General features: G+C 43.7%; 1 protein-coding gene across 3 annotated transcripts in view; it reads left to right on the top strand.

Moving 5' to 3' along the window:
- TEX2 (testis expressed 2) overlaps window positions 1-20808 on the top strand; it is a 158062-nt gene that overhangs the window by 109796 nt on the left and 27458 nt on the right. For 2 of the 3 annotated variants that reach the window (XM_029600740.1, XM_029600739.1), the window contains 2 exons: window positions 9308-9430; window positions 14848-15057. In XM_029600740.1, coding sequence (XP_029456600.1) covers window positions 9308-9430; window positions 14848-15057 — 333 coding nt within the window. The remainder of the gene's footprint in view (window positions 1-9307; window positions 9431-14847; window positions 15058-20808) is intronic. The other variant, XM_029600741.1, reaches the window with a different exon arrangement.

Raw genomic sequence — 20808 nt, 5'->3', positions numbered from 1 at the left:
GTTGGATACCTCCAGCTGTACAGCCCTTGGATTCCGGGGAGTTGGATAGCCAGGGGGCTGGTTCCCTCTGCTTCCTGAAGCCCTCTTCCAGCGCCTCCTAAAGGAAAGTACCCCTGGTACTTTTTGTTCTTACTTTCTGAGTTGAAAAAAAAAAATTTTTCTTGCCTTCAGTTTTGTTTTGTTTTTTTCTCTGTAGGGGCTTTTCCCTGAAGCTTGCCTTTTCAGGCAGTGCTCTGCTGGGGGAGGAGGAGCATCCTAATTCCCGGAGCCACCTCGGGTGGGGAAGTAGCTCCTGGAAATATTTTGGCCTCCGAGCAGGCATTCTGAGGGCCTGGGCAGTTTAATCGGCTTGGCCTGGGCTAGGCTGGGAGCCATTTTGTTTTTTATGCTAGACCCAGCCCGTCAGATTTCTTCCTTCTGGTAACCCAGTCGTGCTATAGGAGAAGGACTGCCATGTCTGAAAGTGCCCTGGTGAAGGTTTATAGGCCTGTGTCCTGCTTTTAGAGTTGGATGCTCAAACTCTCTGTGCCTCATGCGCTGCAGAGGGGGAGGGCTCTTCTGCCAAAGGTCAGAAGCCCAGAAAGCCTAGGAATGTACCTGCGGGAAGAGCAGGATCGACCTCTATACCCCCAAGGTCGAAGGTTACCCAGGGGAAGAAGGCTAAGGAATTTTGCTCCCCCACCCCCCCGCTTTTTCCTAGCAGTGGTGGAACCGGGCCAGGGAGACTCGAAGGATATAGCTTTGGATTCCAGTAGCAAGGATATGGGACCCGAAGGTTTTTTTTCCCGGAGTCTGTGCTATTAACGCATGAGGCCTTCCTGGCTAGGAAGGCTGCAAAGAGGAGGTCCCAGGACAGCACTGGTGGCTCTGCCATGCATCTAAAGAATCAGGTCCTGCCTTCTCTAGGCCCTAGGGCAGCCATGCCCCAGGGTGACTCTGACCCTGATCCGGACCCAGAGGCTGGCGGGGACTATCCGTTGTTGCTGGATGCCCCTGGGGGAGATGACCCGCGGGTGGTTCAGCTATTTAAGCCCCTTATTCCCCAGGTGCTGGAGGAATTAGGGCTCAAACTGTTACAGGAGTATTCGAACAGCGAAGGAGTCAACCTGGTCTTGGATGGGCTGCGAGGAACCCCCTCGGCTTTCCCAATTCCGAAGAAGATACAGAAGCTTATCAGCAGGGAATGGGATGCCCCACTTGCCGGCCTCAAGGTTGGACGGGCCATGGCCAAGCTGTATCCGCTGTCAGAGGAGAATTGGCAGTCCTTTCGGACCCCCAAGGTAGATGCAGCAGTCTCTGCCGTTATTGAGCAATCTACCATTCCTGTGGCAGGTTCGGCGGCCCTGAAGGATGCCCAGGATCAAAAAAATTGGAAGTCCACCTGAAGCGCCTTTTTGAAGTCTCTGCTTTGAGCCTCAGAGCGGCTATATGTGCCAGTATGATGCAGCGCGCCTGTCTGGGTTGGATCCAGCAACCTCAGGATCCGTCAGCCTCGGGGACCATGTCCCAGGCGCAGGTGGCGCACCTGGAGGCGGGAGTGGATTACACAGCGGATACCCTGTATTACCTCGTAAGGACTTCGGTGCATTCCATGGCCTCTTCAGTAGCGGCCTGAAGCTTGCTGTGGCCCTGGAATTGGTCGGCTGACTCTTCTTCTAAAGCACGCTTATGTAACCTTCCCTTCAGGGGGAAGCTCCTGTTTGGCGAGGACTTGGACCAGCTAGTAAAGTCACTGGGAGAATCCAGAGGGAATAGGCTCCCGGAGGGTAGAAAGCCTTTGCCCCAAGGTCCCAGGTCAGAGATTCCAGAAGGTCTACGTCAGGAAGAAGGGGTTCCTCTGCTTCCTCTGGATCCAGGCCTTCCTTGGGACGTCAGCAGTCCTTTCTGGGACCCAACCAGGCTGAGAGAGGAGGTTCTGGCAGGGAACTACAGCCTGCAAAATCTCCCAATGACATCAGGAGTTCCCACTCTCCGGAGATGGTGGTAAGGGGAAGGCTGTCCCAATTCTACGAGAAGTGGGCAAGAAGTACGACCAACCAGTGGGTACTGCAGGTCATCCTCGTAGGTTACGCCTTAGAATTTTCTCACCCGCTCAGTGATTCCTTCCTGGTGTCGCGCTGTTCCTCCACAGACAAGTGAGCCGCGGTGGAAACCACGCTACGCCGTCTGATAAGCCTGCAGGCCATTGTTACAGTTCCTGAGATGGAATGAGGGGCAGGACGGTACTCCATGTACTTCGTGGTGCCAGAAATAGAGAGGACATTTCGGTCCATTCTGGACCTCCAACAGGTGAACAGCAGTCTGAAAATCCCACTTTTTTGAATAGAGACCCTGTGCACAGTGTCTGCGGCAGTACACAAGAAAGAGTTCCTCGCCTCGTTGGACCTCACAGAGGCCTACCTCCATATCCCAATCCGGAGCGATCATCAGCGGTTCCTGTGGTGGTTGATCCTTGGACAGCATTTCTAGTTTCATGCACTCTCCTTAGGGCTGGCATCGGCTCCCCGCACCTTCACCAAGGTTATGGTGGTAGTTGTGGCAGCCCTTCAGCGGGAAGGAGTATTGGTGCACCCGTACCTCGATGACTGGCTCCTCCAGGCAAAGTCTGAGGAGGACTGTCAGCGGACTATTCGTCATGTGACCCACATGCTGCAGTCGTTAGGATTTGTGATCAACCTTGTGAAGAGTCACCTGGTTCCTTCCCAGGTCCTGGAATGCCTAGGGGCTCGCTTCAACTCTCATCTGGGCTGGGTGTTTCTGACAGAAGAATGGATGCGCAAATTGCAACAGCAGGTGATTTACTCAAGAACACAGACTCCTAAGGCGTGAGGCTATCTTCAGGTTCTGAGATCTATGACCTCAGCAATAGATCTCGGCCCATGGGCATTCGCTCACTCGAGGCCATTGCAGTAAGCTCTCTTGTCCTGATGGAGCCCAGTGTCTGAGCAGTATTAGGGTCAGCTGCCCCTCACCTCACAGTCCAGATCCAGCCTGGCATATAGTGGCTTGTGGATTCCAGTCTCCAGAGAGGAATGCCCCTCGAAACCCCAGACTGGGTAGTAGTGTCCACGGACGCCAGCCTCCAAGGCTGTGGGGGGGCGATGTGCCTGGGCAGAGCGGCACAGGACGTGTGGCTGGAATCAGAACAAAGCAGGGCTTTGGAAGCATTTTTGGATCTGGGTCAGGGTCGGATGGTTCGAGTATTGTCAGACAACATCACCACGGTGGCATACCTCAACTGCCAGGGCGGTGCAAAGAGCCCTGCCATAGCCTGAGAAGTTCATTTTCTCTTTGCCTGGGCCCAGCGCCATCTGGAGGGCATTTCTGCCTCACACATGGCAGGCATGGACAACATCCAGACGGACTTCCTCAGCAGATAACAGCTGGATCCAGGGGAATAGAAGCTGTCCAGAGAAGCGTGGAACCTCATTTGTACCAGATGGGGGACTCCCCAGTTGGACCTCATGGTGACCAGCCTCAACGTGAAGATGACGAGTTCTTTTCGGTCAACGGAAAGAGATGGGGTCGGTAGGTCTCAATGTCCTGGTATCTAAAGGGCCAACAGGGATTTTGTTGTACGCCTTTCCTCCTTGACCTCTCATCAGGCGAATCCTCAGACGAGTGGAACAGTACAGAGGTCAGGTAGTGCTGGTGGCTCCAGAATGGCCACATCGCCCATGGTTGCAGATCTGGTACGACTAGCCACAGTCGAATCATTAAGGCTGGAGCAGTTACCGAGCCTGTTGCGCCAGAGCCCTATCTTCACAGATCAGGAGGATAGATTCCCTCTTACGGCTTGGCCTTTGAGAGGCAGCGTCTGAGACTGAAGGGGTATTCAGAACCAGTGATTGCCACGCTGCTACAGGCCAGGTGCCCATCCACTTCCAGGGCATACGTGCAAGTGTGGTCAGTTTTTGAGTCCTGGTGTGCACAACAGGAGATTGGGCCAGAGTCTGCGTCTGTCCCTCATATTCTGGCGTTTCTACAGCAGGGATTTTTCAGGGGCATAGAGTTTAATTCCCTACGAGTTCAAGTTTCTACTCTGAGATTTTAGGGACAAATAGGTAACAGATCCCTGGCCTGCCACCCCGATGTGGTTCACTTCCTCAAAGGAGTCAAGCATTTGAATCCACCTGTTTGGAAACTATGGCCAGAGTGGAACTTGAACCTTGTCCTACGGGCGTTGTATGTACCACCCTTTGAGCCAGTGGGTCAGGCCTCTCTCAAGGACCTGACCCTGAAGACTGTCTTCCTAGTGGCTATTTGTTCAGTGTGATGTGCTTCGGAATTACAGGCGTTGTCCTGCCAGGATCCGTTTTTTTGCGGATTTCAGCGGACAAAGGGTCCTTATGTACAGTGCTGTCCTTTCTGCCTAGGGTGGTGTCCGCCTTTCATATGAATTAGGCGGTAGAGCTCCCTGGCTTTCCAGACTGGTTCTGCAATTCGGCAATAGATAGAGACCTGCATTTGTTGGATCTGCGTACGTTTTTATTGCTCTATTTGAAGATTTCCAATTCCTTCTTTTTTGTGCTGTTTGGTGGTCCTAGGTGTGGGGACAAGGTATCCAAGGCCACTTTGTCTAGGTGGCTGAAGGAAACTATTGCTTCAGCATATTTTTGCAATGGCCGCGCCGTTCCGGTCGGTTTGTCAGCGCATTCGACGCAGGCACAAGCTGCCTCTTGGGCAGAGTGCCAGCTGGTTTTTCCACAGGAGATATGTAGGGCCATGGTTTGGTCCTCTCTGTATACCCTTTCCAAGCATTTCCGCTTGGATGTTAAGACGTCAGAGGACTCCAGTTTTGGGGAACAAGTGCTTCGAGCGGGTCTTTCGGGGACACCCCCCCAGTGTAGTGTGGTTTTGGTACATCCAACTGGTCTGGACTGATCTGGGGATGTCCAGTAAAGGAAAATTGGTTATTACCTGCTAATTTTCATTCCTGTCATACCACAGATCAGTCCAGAGGCCCGCCCAGACGTGGCTGCCGAAAGATTGGCTGTCCCTTAGGGGAGCTACTGTGTTGAAGAATTCTGAAGGAAGTGCTCCTTTTACCAATATTAACGGAGTCGGGGTAGGGTTTCCAACCTTAGGAGAATCCAACCCTCCTGTTTTTCCTATTTTCTGGATGTTCACCTTCAGGGTGAATAGATGTTTAAAAGCTATTTTCAATGGTTTGTTGCTTGGACATCGACCAATACTGAGGAGCTGCAGATGGCACTAGAGTTATATAGCTGGGCCTCGAAGTTTGTTCTCTGCCTCCATCTGCTGGTAGGAGGATATAACCCACTGGTCTGGACTAATCTGTGGTATTACAGGAACGAAAATTAGCAGGTAATAACCAATTTTCCTCTGTCATTTATGGACCTTCTGATAAAGTCCCATCCTCCTTTCTCACCAACTTTTGATTCCTGGCTTTCCTTCTTCCTTACCTATCTTCCCCCTTCTCTTATTCTTGGTGACTTTAACCTCCATTTTGATGACTCTTATGCATCAAAACTCCTTTCCTTAACCAACTCTGCTCTGCCACTCCTAAGCACAACCATGGCTACTGCCTTGACCTAGTCCTTTCCTCCAGCTGCTGTCTCTGACTTCTCCACCTCAGTTCTTTCTCTCTCAGACCATCATCTGATAATTTTCACATTAAACTACCATCCCCCGAAGCTTTGTCTGGTCACCACTAACACCTTCAGGAATTGCCAAGCTGTCGATTTCTTATATCCTTTCCACTACTGTTTCATTTCTCCTTTCCTCCATTACATTGTCCGAGTCAGCTGATGAAGCAGTTTCTTCTTACATCACTGTATTCTCCTCTGCTTTAGACACACTTGCCCTTCCCCTTACTGCCCTGTAAGGCATACCAAACACCAGCCTTGGTTCACCTCTAGAATTCACTTCCTAAGTTCCTGTGTTTGCTCTGTAGAACGTCTCTGGCTAAAATCCCATACCCATGCAGACTTCATACATTTTGAATTCTTGCTGACCTCCTTCCAGTCTGCTGTTGCACTTGTCAAGCAAAACTACTACAACCATCTGACAAACTCTCTTGCATCCAACCCTTGCCATCTCTTTGCCATTCTCAATTCCCTCCTCAAACTTCCTTAGTCTCCCTCCCCCCTCTTCACTCTCTGCCCAAACTATGGCTAATTAATTTTGTGAATCTCATCATGGAAGTAGTCTTGAATTATCAACCAGGACACCTCTACCACCCTCTCCCCCAGTTCTTTCCACTATTCTTCCCTTGGCCTTCATCATGCTTTCCTTCTTTTCTGAAGTCACAGTGAAGTAAACTGCCCATCTTCTCTCCTCCTCCAAACTCACTACTTGTTCCTCTGACCCCATTTCTACCCAGCTCCTCAGCTGTATCTCCACTGCAGTCATCTCTTTAATCTTTCATATTCTCAATCTCTCACTTTCCACTGCTACTGTTCCTGCTGCCTTCAAACATACTGTGATCACCTCACTCCTCAAAAAACCCTCTCTGGACCCCAACTGTCCTGCCAGCTATTGACCCTTCTCCCTTCTCTCTTTTGCTTCCAAACTATTTGAATGTATTGTTCATCACCGCTGTCCTGACTTTCTTTCCTCTCAAGCCATTCTTAATTCACTCCAATGTTGTTTTTGCTTCTACATTCCACAGAAACAGCCCTTCCCAAAGTCTCCATTGACCTGTTTATGGCTAAAACCAAAGGCTGTTACTCAGTCCTTATCCTCTTTGACGTATTGGCTGCTTGTTGGTCAACACTTACTCCTTGATGCTCTGTCCTCACTTGGATTTTGGGACTCTTTTCTGTCTTGGTTCTCTTCTTACCTCTCCCATTACACTTTCAGTGTTTCCTCTGGCAGATTCTCCTCTATTGCCATACCACTATCAATTGGTGTGCCTCAGGGTTTTGTCCTGGGCTCTCTTCTCTCTGTATACTAATTCACTTGGTGCTCTGATTTCATTTCATGGCTTTCAATTCAAACTTTATGCTGGTGATTCCCAGATTTACCCCTCTACACCAGAAATGTCATCACACCTCCTTAAATTCAATATGACCAAGACAGAGCTCCTTGTCTCCCCCCCCCCCCCCCAAAAAAAAAAAGCCCACTTTCTCCTTTCTCTATTTCTGTAGATAACACTGTAATCCTCCCAGTCCCCTTAACTCATAACCTTGGAGTCATCTTTGACTCCTTTCTCTATTTCTCTACACATATCTAAAACACTGCTAAATGTGCCATTTCTTTCTGTATAACATCACCAAAATCCATACCTTCCTTTCTGAACTCGCTTAGACTATTGCAATCTGCTCTTCACTGGTCTCCCATTGAGCTATCTGTCTCTACTGCAGTCTATCCAAAATTCAGTTGTAGAACTATTGCCAAAATCACTACACTCATATAACTCCTCAAGTCATTTCATTGTTTCCCTATTTGTTCCTGTATACAGTTTAAGCTCCTCTTACCTACAAGAGCCTTCACTCTCCAGCTTCTTACTACCTCTCATCTCTTATCTCTATCTTCACACTTCCTCATGCACTCCACTAATCAGGCTAGTCACTCCTATGCCCTTCTCTTCTACTGCCAATTTCTGACTCTGTGCTTTCCACCTGGCTGTACCATATGCTTGGAAAGGACTTCCTGAGCTGGTGCATCATTCTTCCTCTCTTGTCTTATTTAAATCCTGTCTAAAAACCCAGTATTTTGAGGTTGTTTTTAAATCTTAACCCCTGATTGTCCCACTTATAGCCTCATTAGTTTTAACCATTGTCTTAAATGAAATTCCCCACGTCTCTTTTGCCCTGTATGTTTGTCTTGATTAGATTGTAAGCTCTGTTGAGCAGAGACTGTGTGCTGAGTAGCGCTATAGAAGTGTTAAGAAGTAGTAGTCTAGTAACTCCCTTGCCTTAGGACATCTAACTTCAGACATATGCGGTTGTCTGGTCATCAGATTTTCTATCATAGAGAATGCTACTAAATTACATGTCCTCCACGTAATTTCTGAAACATAAATATAATAATATACAAATTTTCATTTTCTTAGTGTGCTAAATTAATTGAATCTTCTATTGAGGAAAGGTATTTGAGGATAGAGAACCTAAATACTGTATATTATGTGCACTAATTTATATTTTTATATATTTTTTCCTTCACTTTTGGCTTCATCAATTTGTGGATGTGTATTTGGTGAGTGGTATTTAGCAAATATAAAATTTAGCATTTCATTATGTATGGGGTATATTATTTTCATTTAATAGTATAATAAACCTTCTGTTGGGTTTTCTTTCTTTTATATTGAAAAAAAATCTATGCATTGAAGAAATGCAGTACAAACAAAAACAGCAGGGACATCTTATAAATGCCCTTTTTGCATTAAGAATTTGGTAAAAAAAAAAAAATAATAATTCTGAAATTTATCCCAGATCAAACTTCAGCCCACTGTCACGAATGTTGTTATCTTGGCCAATTGGTAAGACCAGGATAGTGAGAAGACATGTCTATTGAAGTATTTTGATTTTCTTGATGGTATCAATTTCCTTATTAGCAGAGAATGTCTTGTAACTTTAGTATGTAGGAAAGAAAACCCAAAGTCTTTGCATGTTCTTAACAAGCTGTGAAATGCTATATTAGTAGAGATCCATTACCATGTCATTCTGTTCTTTCCAAATACAAGCACCATCTAAACCTGTCATTATCTTAACTATATATTTTTGCATGGGTGGTTGAGGGTAGGCAAGTCCAGGCCTCAAAAGACACACAGGTGTGGATTTCATAAACTCCAGAATGAATATTTATCACACATTTGTTCCAAAAACCATTAATTAGCATAATTTGGTTATTCTGAAAACCAGACTTGTTTGTGGCTCTTAAGCATCGGAATTGCCCATCCTATGTGTCCCGCAGTTATATCATAACTTATTTATGATTAAATTGTAATGGAGTGTAAAGAAAATTGTCATATGAGGATCAGAGTTCTTGGAATTATTTAATATGGTGCTATATTTTAGAGTCCATAAGTATTTTGGTATTATAGCATTTTACTATACAGAACCATATTTTAGTGCATGATTAAATTTGCATGCTCGGCTTTAAGAAATCACATCATTTTCATGTATAATAAAAGTAAAGCTGGCGAAAAAAAAGATGGTTAATGTCAAGTGAAAGATGGTCTAGACTGTATGGTGTGGCCTAGAAGTTGTCATGTAGCTTTATAGTTACAAATTTGGTGTGAACATGCCCAAGGATGCATCTTTCAATGTGCAAAGCATCAGGACAGCTGATATTTAAATATAAATCATGACTGACACCAAAAATTAATTCTCTCGGTCAGGGTTAGACCAAGAGCATACTGTCTTGCTGACAGTGACGAGGAATCATCCAGTGCAGGGTCTTCAGATGAAGATGATGCTCTTGAAGTCGCTGGAGACAAGCCACAAATTCCAGGAGCTGAAGGGTAAGTTTTAGAATAGATTTTAAATAATCTGATTTTCCTTCCAGGTAGATTGAGCTAGTCTTTCAAGGTTTTGGTGCATTATGTGAAAAGGTTATAAGATTTTGTGTCCCCCTACTTTTATTACAGATTAGATTAGAATTAGCAGAATACCTGTTTATGTGCATGGATATGGGTATTTTTGTGTGTCTGTCTGCCAAGAACTTGGGGGGTGGGGGGGGGGGGGTGATAGACAACTGTCCATAGAAGCATGTACTTGTCCTGTCCAGTTTTGAATTAGAAACCCTAACTTCCGACTGATAGCAATGGCAGCTTAGGAACTGAACTCCTGCCCCTGAGCAAGCTAATCTTTTAGAGATCTGTCACATTCTTCATCAGTTTGAACTGCTAATTGCTGAACTTGATTTACAATGTTACAGCCATGTTTTCTAAGGAAAAAAACTCCTGATTTTAAACAATTTTCATATGTAAAAACCACGACGGAAATGAAGAAGCTTGAGGGAAATGGAGGAGGCCGTTTGCATGTCGCCTGCAGAAAGTGAGAATGAAAGTAGTAAGCTATATGCAAGTGCTGACATGAGCCAAATCCCTTCTCGGGATGAATCCCATCAGTGGTTTTGTGACCTCCAGAAAATGATGAAAGATAATAAAAGAGAAATACTTTCTATGATTACTGGCTTGTGGGAAGACATGGCTGACATAGGTAATCGAGTGCACGCATGCGATGTCCAGCTGGACCATCACACAGATGATATTAAGAATTTGCATTCTCAATGTGCACACTTGGATTTGGAGAGCACTTCTTTACATGAAAAACTAGAGGACATGGAAAATAGAGAGAGGCGCTATAATTTGCTTCACTTTTTTGAAGGAGTTAATAAACATGTGGATAAAGGTGAACCGGTAGATATAGTATACTTGGATTTTCAGAAGGCGTTTGACAAAGTTCCTCATGAGAGGCTTCCAGGAAAAGTAAAAAGTCATGGGATAGGTGGCGATGTCCTTTCGTGGATTGCAAACTGGCTAAAAGACAGGAAACAGAGAGTAGGATTAAATGGACAATTTTCTCAGTGGAAGGGAGTGGACAGTGGAGTGCCTCAGGGATCTGTATTGGGACCCTTACTTTTCAATATATTTATAAATGATCTGGAAAGAAATACGAGTGAGATAATCAAATTTGCAGATGACACAAAATTGTTCAGAGTAGTTAAATCACAAGCGGATTGTGATAAATTGCAGGAAGACCTTGTGAGACTGGAAAATTGGGCATCCAAATGGCAGATGAAATTTAATGTGGATAAGTGCAAGGTGATGCATACAGGGAAAAATAACCCATGCTATAATTACACAATGTTAGGTTCCGTTATTAGGTGCTACAACCCAAGAAAGAGATCTAGGTGTCATAGTGGATAACACATTGAAATCGTCGGTTCAGTATGCTGCGGCAGTCAAAAAAGCAAACAGAATGTTGGGAATTATTAGAAAGGGAATGGTGAATAAAATGGAAAATGTCATAATGCCTCTGTATCGCTCCATGGTGAGACCGCACCTTGAATACTGTGTACAATTCTGGTTGCCGCATCTCAAAAAAGATATAATTGCGATGGAGAAGGTACAGAGAAGGGCTACCAAAATGATAAGGGGAATGGAACAGCTCCCCTATGAGGAAAGACTAAAGAGGTTAGGACTTTTCAGCTTGGAGAAGAGACAACTGAGGGGGAATATGATAGAGGTGTTTAAAATCATGAGAGGTCTAGAACGGGTAGATGTGAATCGGTTATTTACTCTTTCAAATAGTAGAAAGACTAGGGGGCACTCCATGAAGTTAGCATGGGGCACATTTAAAACTAATCGGAGAAAGTTCTTTTTTACTCAACGCACAATTAATCTCTGGAATTTGTTGCCAGAGGATGTGGTTAGTGCAGTTAGTATAGCTGTGTTTAAAAAAGGATTGGATAAGTTCTTGGAGAAGTCCATTACCTGCTATTCACTTAAAGAATAGCCACTGCCATTAGCAATGGTAACATGGAATAGACTTAGTTTTTGGGTACTTGCCAGGTTCTTATGGCCTGGATTGGCCACTGTTGGAAACAGGATGCTGGGCTTGATGGACCCTTGGTCTGACCCAGTATGCCATTTTCTTATGTTCTTATGTTCTTAATTTGCATTTTCGCAGTCTTCTGGAAAATAACAAATATACTGGTTGTGTTGAAGTAGTGCAAAAAATTTGCAAGTTTCTGTTACAGCAAAATGGAGCGGAGAACATGTTGACTGAACCTCCGAGAGTGGAATTGGAACGGGCACACTATCATTAGGGTCTAAAGTGGCTAATAAACCTAGGGATATAATTGCTTGTTTCCATCGATATGTAGTCAAGGAACAAGTGTTGACGGCAGCAAGGAAGCAATTCACCTGGTCCTGGGAGAGACACTATTTCTATTTATGCTGATTTATCACCAGTAACTGTTAAAAGATAATGGAATTTAAAGAAATTATCTCTACTTTGCAAAAAGAGGGCTTTAAATATTGTTTGTTATAACCCTTCGGCATAGCGATGACGATCCGGGGTACTACATCTAAAGTGAAAACTATTGAAGAAGCAGCAGCCATTTTGTCCAGCGCGGGAATCACCATTCCAAGTTTGCTTCAGCGAACAGCCAGAACATCAGTTTTCAAAGAAGATCTACAGTGGTCTGTGATGGACATGGTGCGATTACAGTCCAGTGGTGGCAAAGAGTGGGGAAGGGAGGATGTCTTCTGAGAAGAAATTCCAGTGAGTCATTTTCATCTAAAGACAACGCGGGATGAACATCATAGTGTAGTCAACTGTGTTCCTAACTTTTGACGCGATGAGGTTCAGTACTCAACATCTCCTTGTTTTTGTATTTTTTAATATATCTTTTGTTTTCTTTTGACACAATTGATGCTGTGGCATAATGACTTTTATGTGATGTTTTTCAAGAAAGCTTGCTTGAGAGAAAGGCACGTCAGGAAAAAATGGAACACCTTTTCTACATCCAGGTACTGCCTTCCACGTCGACGTCCACCCATTCGTCTCCGGCCGGAGTGTCGAAACGTTTGATTATTAAAAAACGTTGAGTGGAGGGCTTGGGAGACCGGTCATCACCGACCCCGTCTGCGGCATCGACAAAGTCAACATCCGGGCTTGAAAAAGCCACTGAACATCATCTAAAACATCGACATCTGCATCGACATTCCTCGATTCTGGAGGCCCTGTTATCACCGGAACAGCCAGGAGCCAAGAGACCTCATCTACAGGAAACACCGAGGCCTGCTACACCAAGGCATTCCCCACCTCTAGAGGTGCCGGACATCGAGCAACCACAGGGCCCTGTGGTAGAGCCGATGACACCTTCACTGCCACCATCTTATAGCTGCTCTGCCTGCAACAGCTATAACAGAGGAACTTAGCGGATTCATCCGACAGGCACTGCGAGAAGCACTTCAGGACTTACATCCATCGACACCGATGACTCCTCCAATGCTTTCGTCGAAGCCGACACCATTGTCGATGCCGGTGTCATCCCCGATGCCAGGACCAGCACCGTTGCTGGGATCAGCACCGATGCCATCACCAATACCATCACCATTCCCGATGCCAATACCCTTATCAAGGACTCCAATACAACCAGATGCATCGATTTTTCAACCATTAATGGCATAGCACAGATGAGGGCATCGAGTTTTTCCATCACAACCTATCCCTACTAAGCCAGCAGGTATAGGAGATACTCCTAGTTCATCCCCACTATATGAACCTCAACCAGGACCTTCAGGACTGTCCAGACCAGTTATAACGTCGATACCACCGAGATCTCCTCTGGCTTCTCCTTCCAAACATACACCATATGACTCCTGGGAGGTTAGGAACACTGATTCATCATTCACTGATTCATCACTGATTCATCATTCACTGATTCATCACTGATTCATCATCATTAGGTCTTAGTTTCTTAATTTACTACCCTCTTAAGCCTTTCTTTCCAGCTGTTTAAGCTTCCAAGTTTTGCAGTCCTTGTTAAATGTAACTTTGTTTCTCCTGATTATAATAAGTTGTTTATGTTTACTGTTTTTATGTCCCTGTTCGATGTAAACCGACCTGATAAGGTATTTAACCTTGAAGGTCGGTATAGAAAAATGCTAAATAAATAAATAAATGTCTGAACCACCTCCTCCTGAGGGAATAAAGAAGTCTCCTCCAGAGGATTTATCCTTTACCACTTTTATAAAAGACTTGGCAGACACAATCCCTTTCAAATTAGTGTCTGAGGAGGATACAAGACAGCAAACCTTAGAGGTTCTTCAATTTGTGGATCCCCCTAAGGAAGTCCTAGCCATCCCTATTCATGAGGTCCTGGTAGAGATCCAACATAGATTGTGGGAACATCCATGTTCAGTCCCGCCAGTCAATAGAAGAATGGACACCACATATCTAGTACAGCATATCCCTCTGCTCATCACCTTGCCTCTTGGTAATGAGCAGAGGGAAAGGGAAATTCATGGCCTGCACTGATGTTTTTTCTAAAAAGCAGGGGAAGCCCGGCAGTTTGAACCTACTGCTTTGTGCTTCCAGTCAGTCGGAGCTAAGGCTGGGTTATGGGGCTATGAGCCTTCATTGGCTATTAGATGAGGATTTTCCCTGTTTTATATACCTTCCCAACTTACTTTCTTTTAGTCCAATTATTTCAGTGACAATCTTTGGCCAGGGATCATGCACCAAGATTCTTAGACTACCTACAATCATAGACCGCGGATGTTACCAATGCACGATGACTGATTCTTTCCGCAGCATCCCCAGCCCTGGATGGTCCAGGGAGTGAACAACCTGAACCCAAGCTGATTCTCTCTCTCTCTCTCCCTCCCTCCCTCTTGCCCCCTGGCCTGGGGAGGGAATGTCCTGCATCCTGTGATACACAGGCCTGTGGGAGCCATGCAATAGCCCTATTTTACACTGGCTGCTGTAACAGCAGCTGTATGGAGTCCTATTTTGTTTCTTTTTATAAGTCCATATTTAAAAAAAAGAAAACCCTACTAATTTTAGGAAAAATTAAGCTTTTACCCTTTCAAGACCCTCAACCTTGCATGAAAGACAATAGGAAGTGCATTTACACATACTGGTGAGTTTATAATTATAGATTTGGGGAAAGAAGCTGCTGAATAATGCTTCATTTGATAAGGTATTAGTATATAAAATTCCAGTTTACCATTTACTCAATTGCTTTAGTGCACATAGCACATCTGTTTTCTTAATGAAGACTGTGAGCTGGATAAGTTACAGTATGTTTTTCAGATGCAAATACTGAATGGTAAGACTGATGGGCCAAATGCCAACTGCTATGATGATATATGATTGTATTATGTATTTGGTTGAAGTATATTTTCTCATTCCAACTTTGTAGGTATGCTGGACCACACCGAACAAGCAAAATCATGAGATTTGTGGATAAAATTACCAAGTCTAAATATTTTCAGAAGGCCACAGAGACAGAATTCATTAAAAAAAAGATTGAAGAAGTCTCAAATACTCCGTTGCTGCTCACAGTGGAAGTACAAGAGTGTAAAGGGATGCTAGCAGTAAACATTCCTCCACCTCCTACAGACAGGATCTGGTACGTATGAGGATAAGAGATGGGGTAGCTCGTGAATAGTATTCTTGTAGCATGAAAGTTCAGAGATGCATGCTTACATAAAAGGGTGATAGATCTTTGTTTTCAATTTTCATTTTATTTTTCACAGGAGTTTATTGGTGTTTATGGTAATACACAAAAATGGGAGAAAATCAGTGGGGGAAAAAATGACTCATGGTTTTTCTACTTTTTTCTCCCATTTTTTTGTTGGTTACTATAAACAATAATAAATTCCCAGGAAAAATATAATACAAACTAAAAACAATGGTCACTAGTTATGGTTTTTTTTGCTTAACCTTAAAAGCAAATACTGTGGCTTTAATATTTGTATTGTCTTTAAAATTTTGCCTCTTTAATTTAATGGAGAACAAATATTTCAGTCCATAATATTTATACTTTCAACTAATAACAAACTGCTGTTTGTTTTAATTTTCAGTTTTCGTTCTGTAAAAGGATGCAGAGAGCCACTGGAGTTTCTGATGATGTCACTGATATATAATGTCTCCCTTCTGTAAAAGCATTTCACTTTTAGTTTAAACTGTTTATTATCAGATGTAAAGTAACAAAGCATATTGACCTTCAAAGCACAAGTTTTCTTATGTACTCCAAAGGTGTCTGTGAACATTACAAATATAACATTTGTACCTTTTGTATTTGTACCCAATACAGAAGAAAAAAAAAAGAAAACCCCTATCTCCTTCCCCCCATTTCCACCCCCACCCTTCCCCAACATAACATATTAAGTTCACAGTCACTTTATGTTGAATACATGCCAATAATAATTATAAAATGTCAAAATTCAAGGTAGGATACAACTCAGAGAAAAGTTCCCAGTAGATGTGCTCGTCCTCATTGATCCCATTAAAATGGAATACTTCCATTTTAATGGGAAAATTTTTTTTAAAAGGAATTAGGAACCAGTATTTAGAACCAAACTCCTTGCTTTCGGTGGTAAAGTCTGAATGTATTTTTCCCAGATGGTCATAAACAGTAAGGGGTAGATTTTAAGAGATACGCCCGATTTTTTAACATATGCACGCGTAGGCGCACGCATGTTATAAAATCAGGGGTCGGCGCGCGCAAGGGGGTGCACAATTGTGCATCTTGCGCGCCGAGCCACACTGCCTTCCCCCGTTCCCTACCCCCCCACACCACCTTCCCTTCCCCTACCTCCCCCACACTTTCCCCCCTACCTTTCTCTTCTTTTTTTTTTTTTTTTTTAAATTTCAAAACTTACTTCAGCTGACTGACTGCCGGCACACGATCCCTGGCACAGCCGCAAATGGCCACAGTGCCAGGAACCTCTGACCCCACCCCCGGACCGCCCCTTTAGTAAAGCCCCGAGACTTAGACGCATAGGGCTTTTAAAATCTGGCCCTAAGCATTGCTTAAAAGAGGCATTGGATGCCATTTTTTCCATCTGCATCATTTTATGCAGCAAATTACACCATTTCCAAAAAGATGTCTCTCTCCATTTTATAAAAATAGACTTTTTACCTAAAATACAGGCTTTTCTAATTAATAATCCATCTCTCTTGTTCCAAAGTGACCTTGGAGGTCAAATAATATTGCTTTAGGAGTTTTCACAAACTCATAACCCAGTATATTAGAAGTGTAATGCACTATCTTCGTCCAGAAAGGCTGAATCAATGTACAAGAGCAAAAGCAATGTGTCAAAGAGCTCTCTGCCACATTGCACTTAACACAAATCTCCATATGTGATATACCAGCTTTGAAGACCTGTATTTGAGAAACATAAGCCCTTTGCAAAAATTTATATTGTAACTTTCTTATATCCATATTGAGAGAACATAAGAACATAAGAAATTGCCATGCTGGGACAGACCAAGGGTCCATCAAGCCCAGCATCCTGTTTCCAACAGAGGACAAAAACCAGGCCACAAGAACCTGGCAATTACCCAAACACTAAGAAGAACCCATGCTACTGATGCAATTAATAGCAGTGGCTATTCCCTAAGTATAATTGATTAATAGCCATTAATGGACTTCTCCTCCAAGAACTTATCCAAACCTTTTTTGAAACCAGCTACACTAACTGCACTAACTACCTTCTCTGGCAACAAATTCCAGAGCTTTATTGTGCGTTGAGTGAGAAAGAATTTTCTCCGATTAGTCTTAAATGTGTTACTTGCTAACTTCATGGAATGCCCCCTAGTCCTTCTATTATTCGAAAGTGTAAATAACCGAGTCACATCTACTTGTTCAAGACCTCTCATGATCTTAAAGACCTCTATCATATTCCCCCTCAGCCGTCTGAGCTCCTTGATATGTTTATGACAGTATTGTAATATTGCTCTGAAATAGCAAATCCACTCTCACGAGACCAGTAAATCCAAGCAGTTTTGAAGTCAGCATTAGACTCAAATTTGTGAAGGCCTCGACATATTGTAGATAAGGATAATTTTTTTGTCTCTTGATGTTTGATGATAGCTTCAAGGGAATCAAGGAAAAGTAAGTCCAGGTCTTTTAGAGGTAACGAGACTACAAAATGACTTAACTGAACATAAGAAAAAAAACTGCTGCTATTCAAAGCATATTTATTTTTCAACTCTTGAAAAGACAAAATCGTACCTCTCTCCTCCAAAACATGTTGCAACTGAGTTATGCCCTTAATTTTCCAGTGCTGAAAATCTGCATTGCCTGAATTTCCCTGAATCGGTAATAATTGCGAGCAAACTGATGACCTTTTAAGCAGTTTAGTCAATCTCACCCAAGCCCATTTTAGAGGGGCTATCAAAATAGGCTTACACCAACCATCTGGTAATTTACCATATGCAGCATGTAGAACAAATTTCAAGTCGAGAGGGGCAGTTAATGCTTGTTCTCCCATGAAATTAACATAGACAAACTTGTATAAGTCCCTAATTATTCTCCAAATTATAAGTCTTCAAATCTGGAAGCCTTAAACCCCACCTCTTCCAAGCACTCTTCAGGCATTTCAAAGGGACTGGGTTCCTTGCCCTGTCATAATAAAGTAATCAACAATATGCCCAATCTTTTCATGTCGTTTTTTTTTTTTGGTTTTTTTTTAAACGCAGTAGATTTTGGAGAATATAGAACCACTTCAGAAACGCTACCATTTTACATAAATTGATCCTTCCCACTGGAGATGATGGCAAACCTTGCCAAGCTCAAAGCTTCACTTTAGTATGATCTAAAAGCAAGAAATATTTAAGGCATAAAGATATCCCAAGTCCATAGTCATCTGCAAACCCCAATATCTAAAGCTATCTGCAGCCCATTTCAATGGAAAATTATCAGCCTAGAGCTCTTTGAGAGATCTAAGGAAAGCCAAAGCCTCAGACTTATCTTTATTGGGGTGGAAGCCAGAAAAATCCCCAAACCTCAAAAAACACGTTCATTAAAGCAGACAGAGATGATTTGGGGTTAATAAGGAGTACTAGAATATCATCAGCAAATGCTGCATATTTGAATTCTTGCACACCCAATTGTATCCCTTCTATCTCCTGAGACATTTGAATAATGCTCAACAATGGTTCTAAAGAAAGCAAAACAGGGGAAAGGGAACAGCCCTGTCTGGTTCCTCTCCCTATGGGAAATAATTCAGATTGAATGCCATTAGCCGCTATACTCGCTCTTGGGTTCCTATACAGTAATTTTACTGCTTGCTGGACTCTCTCTCTCAACCCCATGTATTCTAGATGATAGAAAAGATACGGCCACTCCACTCTATCAAACGCCTTTTCAGAGTCAAAGCTGACTCTCAAGTAGGGGATCTGGCTATCTACTCAACAAAAGGCAGTCGGTAAAAGACATGTTCATCAAAGCATATCTCCTGCAGACAAAATCAACCTGACCCACAGGCCAATTCAGAAAAACGCGCGGGAGAACTGATGAGCACCCGCTCTCCCGGCGCGCGCACACGCCACTCTCCTGGGCGCATGATTCAGGAGGGTGGTCTATGCAAATTAGAGCCCGCGGTAAAAGGAGGCGCTAGGGACTAGCGCGTCCCTAGCGCCTCCTTTTTGACAGGAGCGGCGGCTGTCAGTGGGTTTGACAGCAGACGCTCAATTTTGCTGGCATCGGTTCTCAAACCCGCTGACAGCCATGGGTTCGGAAAACGGACACCAGCAAAACTGAGCGTCCCTCTTCAGAGCTGTGGGCCGACTTTTAAATTTTTATTTTTTTTTTAATTTTTACTTTTTTTTTTTACTTTTGGGGCCTCCGACTTAATAAAGCCATGATATTAAGTCGGAGGGTGCATAGAAAAGCAGTTTTATGTAAGACACAAGGGAATTTAAAATCTATCTATTAGAATCTTATAAAATTCTGCATTGTATCCATTAGGACCCGGGGCTCTTAAAAGTTTCGCCTCCCAAATACTACCATAATCTCCTCTAGGCTGAATGGCCTATTCAACCAGACTAGATTTTCCTCAGTAAATTTGGGCAGATTTATCCTATTAAAAAAATAATTACATTCATCCATATTACCCCTTTCTGATGTATATAATTCCTTGTAAAAACCCTTTAAAATTTGAACAATCTCTTGGTTAGAGTTGGCATGATTCCCTTAGATGATTTTAGTGTGGCAATAAATCTAGAGCCCGAATTATTTTTTATTAAATTTGCCAGTAAATTGCCAGTTTTATTACCATGTTGGTAGCGTTTCAACTTATAGTAATTAATACTTTTTTAGTTCTCTGATGTACTAGAGAATTCAAAGCTGCTTATAAAGCTAGATAAGCTATTGATCCTTGTATTTGATCTTATCAGGAGATGTTTAGCTTTATTGAGCTCAGATTCCAAGGTTCTCAATCTTTTATCAAGATCTCTTCATCTTTTCACTACATAAGAAATTATGGGGTAGATTTTCAAAGGGTTACGCGCGTAGCCCCCGAAAACCTACCCCTGCGCGCGCAAGCCCCGGGACACTCTTATGTCCTGGGGCTTCGAAAAAGGGGAAGGCCGGGAGCGGGGTGGTGGTCCAGGGGTGGGGCCGAGTGCTCCAGCACAGTGGTCTGTGCCGAGGCATGGCGCGCCGGCAGCTGGCCAGCGCGTGCAAGTTACCAGAGGCAGGCGTAACTCGACGAAATAAGGTGGGGGGGATTTAGGTAGGGTTGGGGGGTGGGTTAGATAGGGGAAGGGAGGGAAAGGTGAGGGGGACCAAAAAAAAAAGTTCCCTCCAAGGCCGCTCCAATTTCGGAGCGGCCTTGGAGGAAACGGGGAAAGCCATCGGGCCTCCCCTAGGGCTTGGCGCATGCAAGGTGCACAAGTATGCACCCCCTTGTGCGTGCTGACCCTGGATTTTATAATGTGCGCAGCAGCGCGCGCACGTTATAAAATCGGGTGTACATTTGTGCGCGCCAGGTGGTGTGCACAAATGTACCCGCGCGCGTAACTTTTAAAATCGGCCCCTACGTGTTGTAAACCGTTACAATGGCTTGTCTTAGTGACGGTATATAAAACCTAATAAATAAATAATATTTCTCCCCTGATTACTGCCTTTGCAGTATACCAATATAGAATGGGATCATCTTTGTGTAAGGCATTATGGCGCTCAAAATCTAACTATTTAGATTTAATATAATCTTGGAAGTGTGGCTCAGTGACAATAAAATATGGAAATAATAGACAGCTCAGATGGTTCCCATCTCCTCTAGTCATATGAATCCATATCAGGGCATGATCTGATAAAGTGATATCACCTATACCCAAATAAGTGACATGAGGAAATATATCCTTGGAAACT

This window comes from Rhinatrema bivittatum, chromosome 4, assembly GCF_901001135.1.
Source record: "Rhinatrema bivittatum chromosome 4, aRhiBiv1.1, whole genome shotgun sequence".
Classification (NCBI taxonomy): domain Eukaryota; kingdom Metazoa; phylum Chordata; class Amphibia; order Gymnophiona; family Rhinatrematidae; genus Rhinatrema; species Rhinatrema bivittatum.
This window is presented reverse-complemented; position numbering and strand designations above follow the sequence as displayed.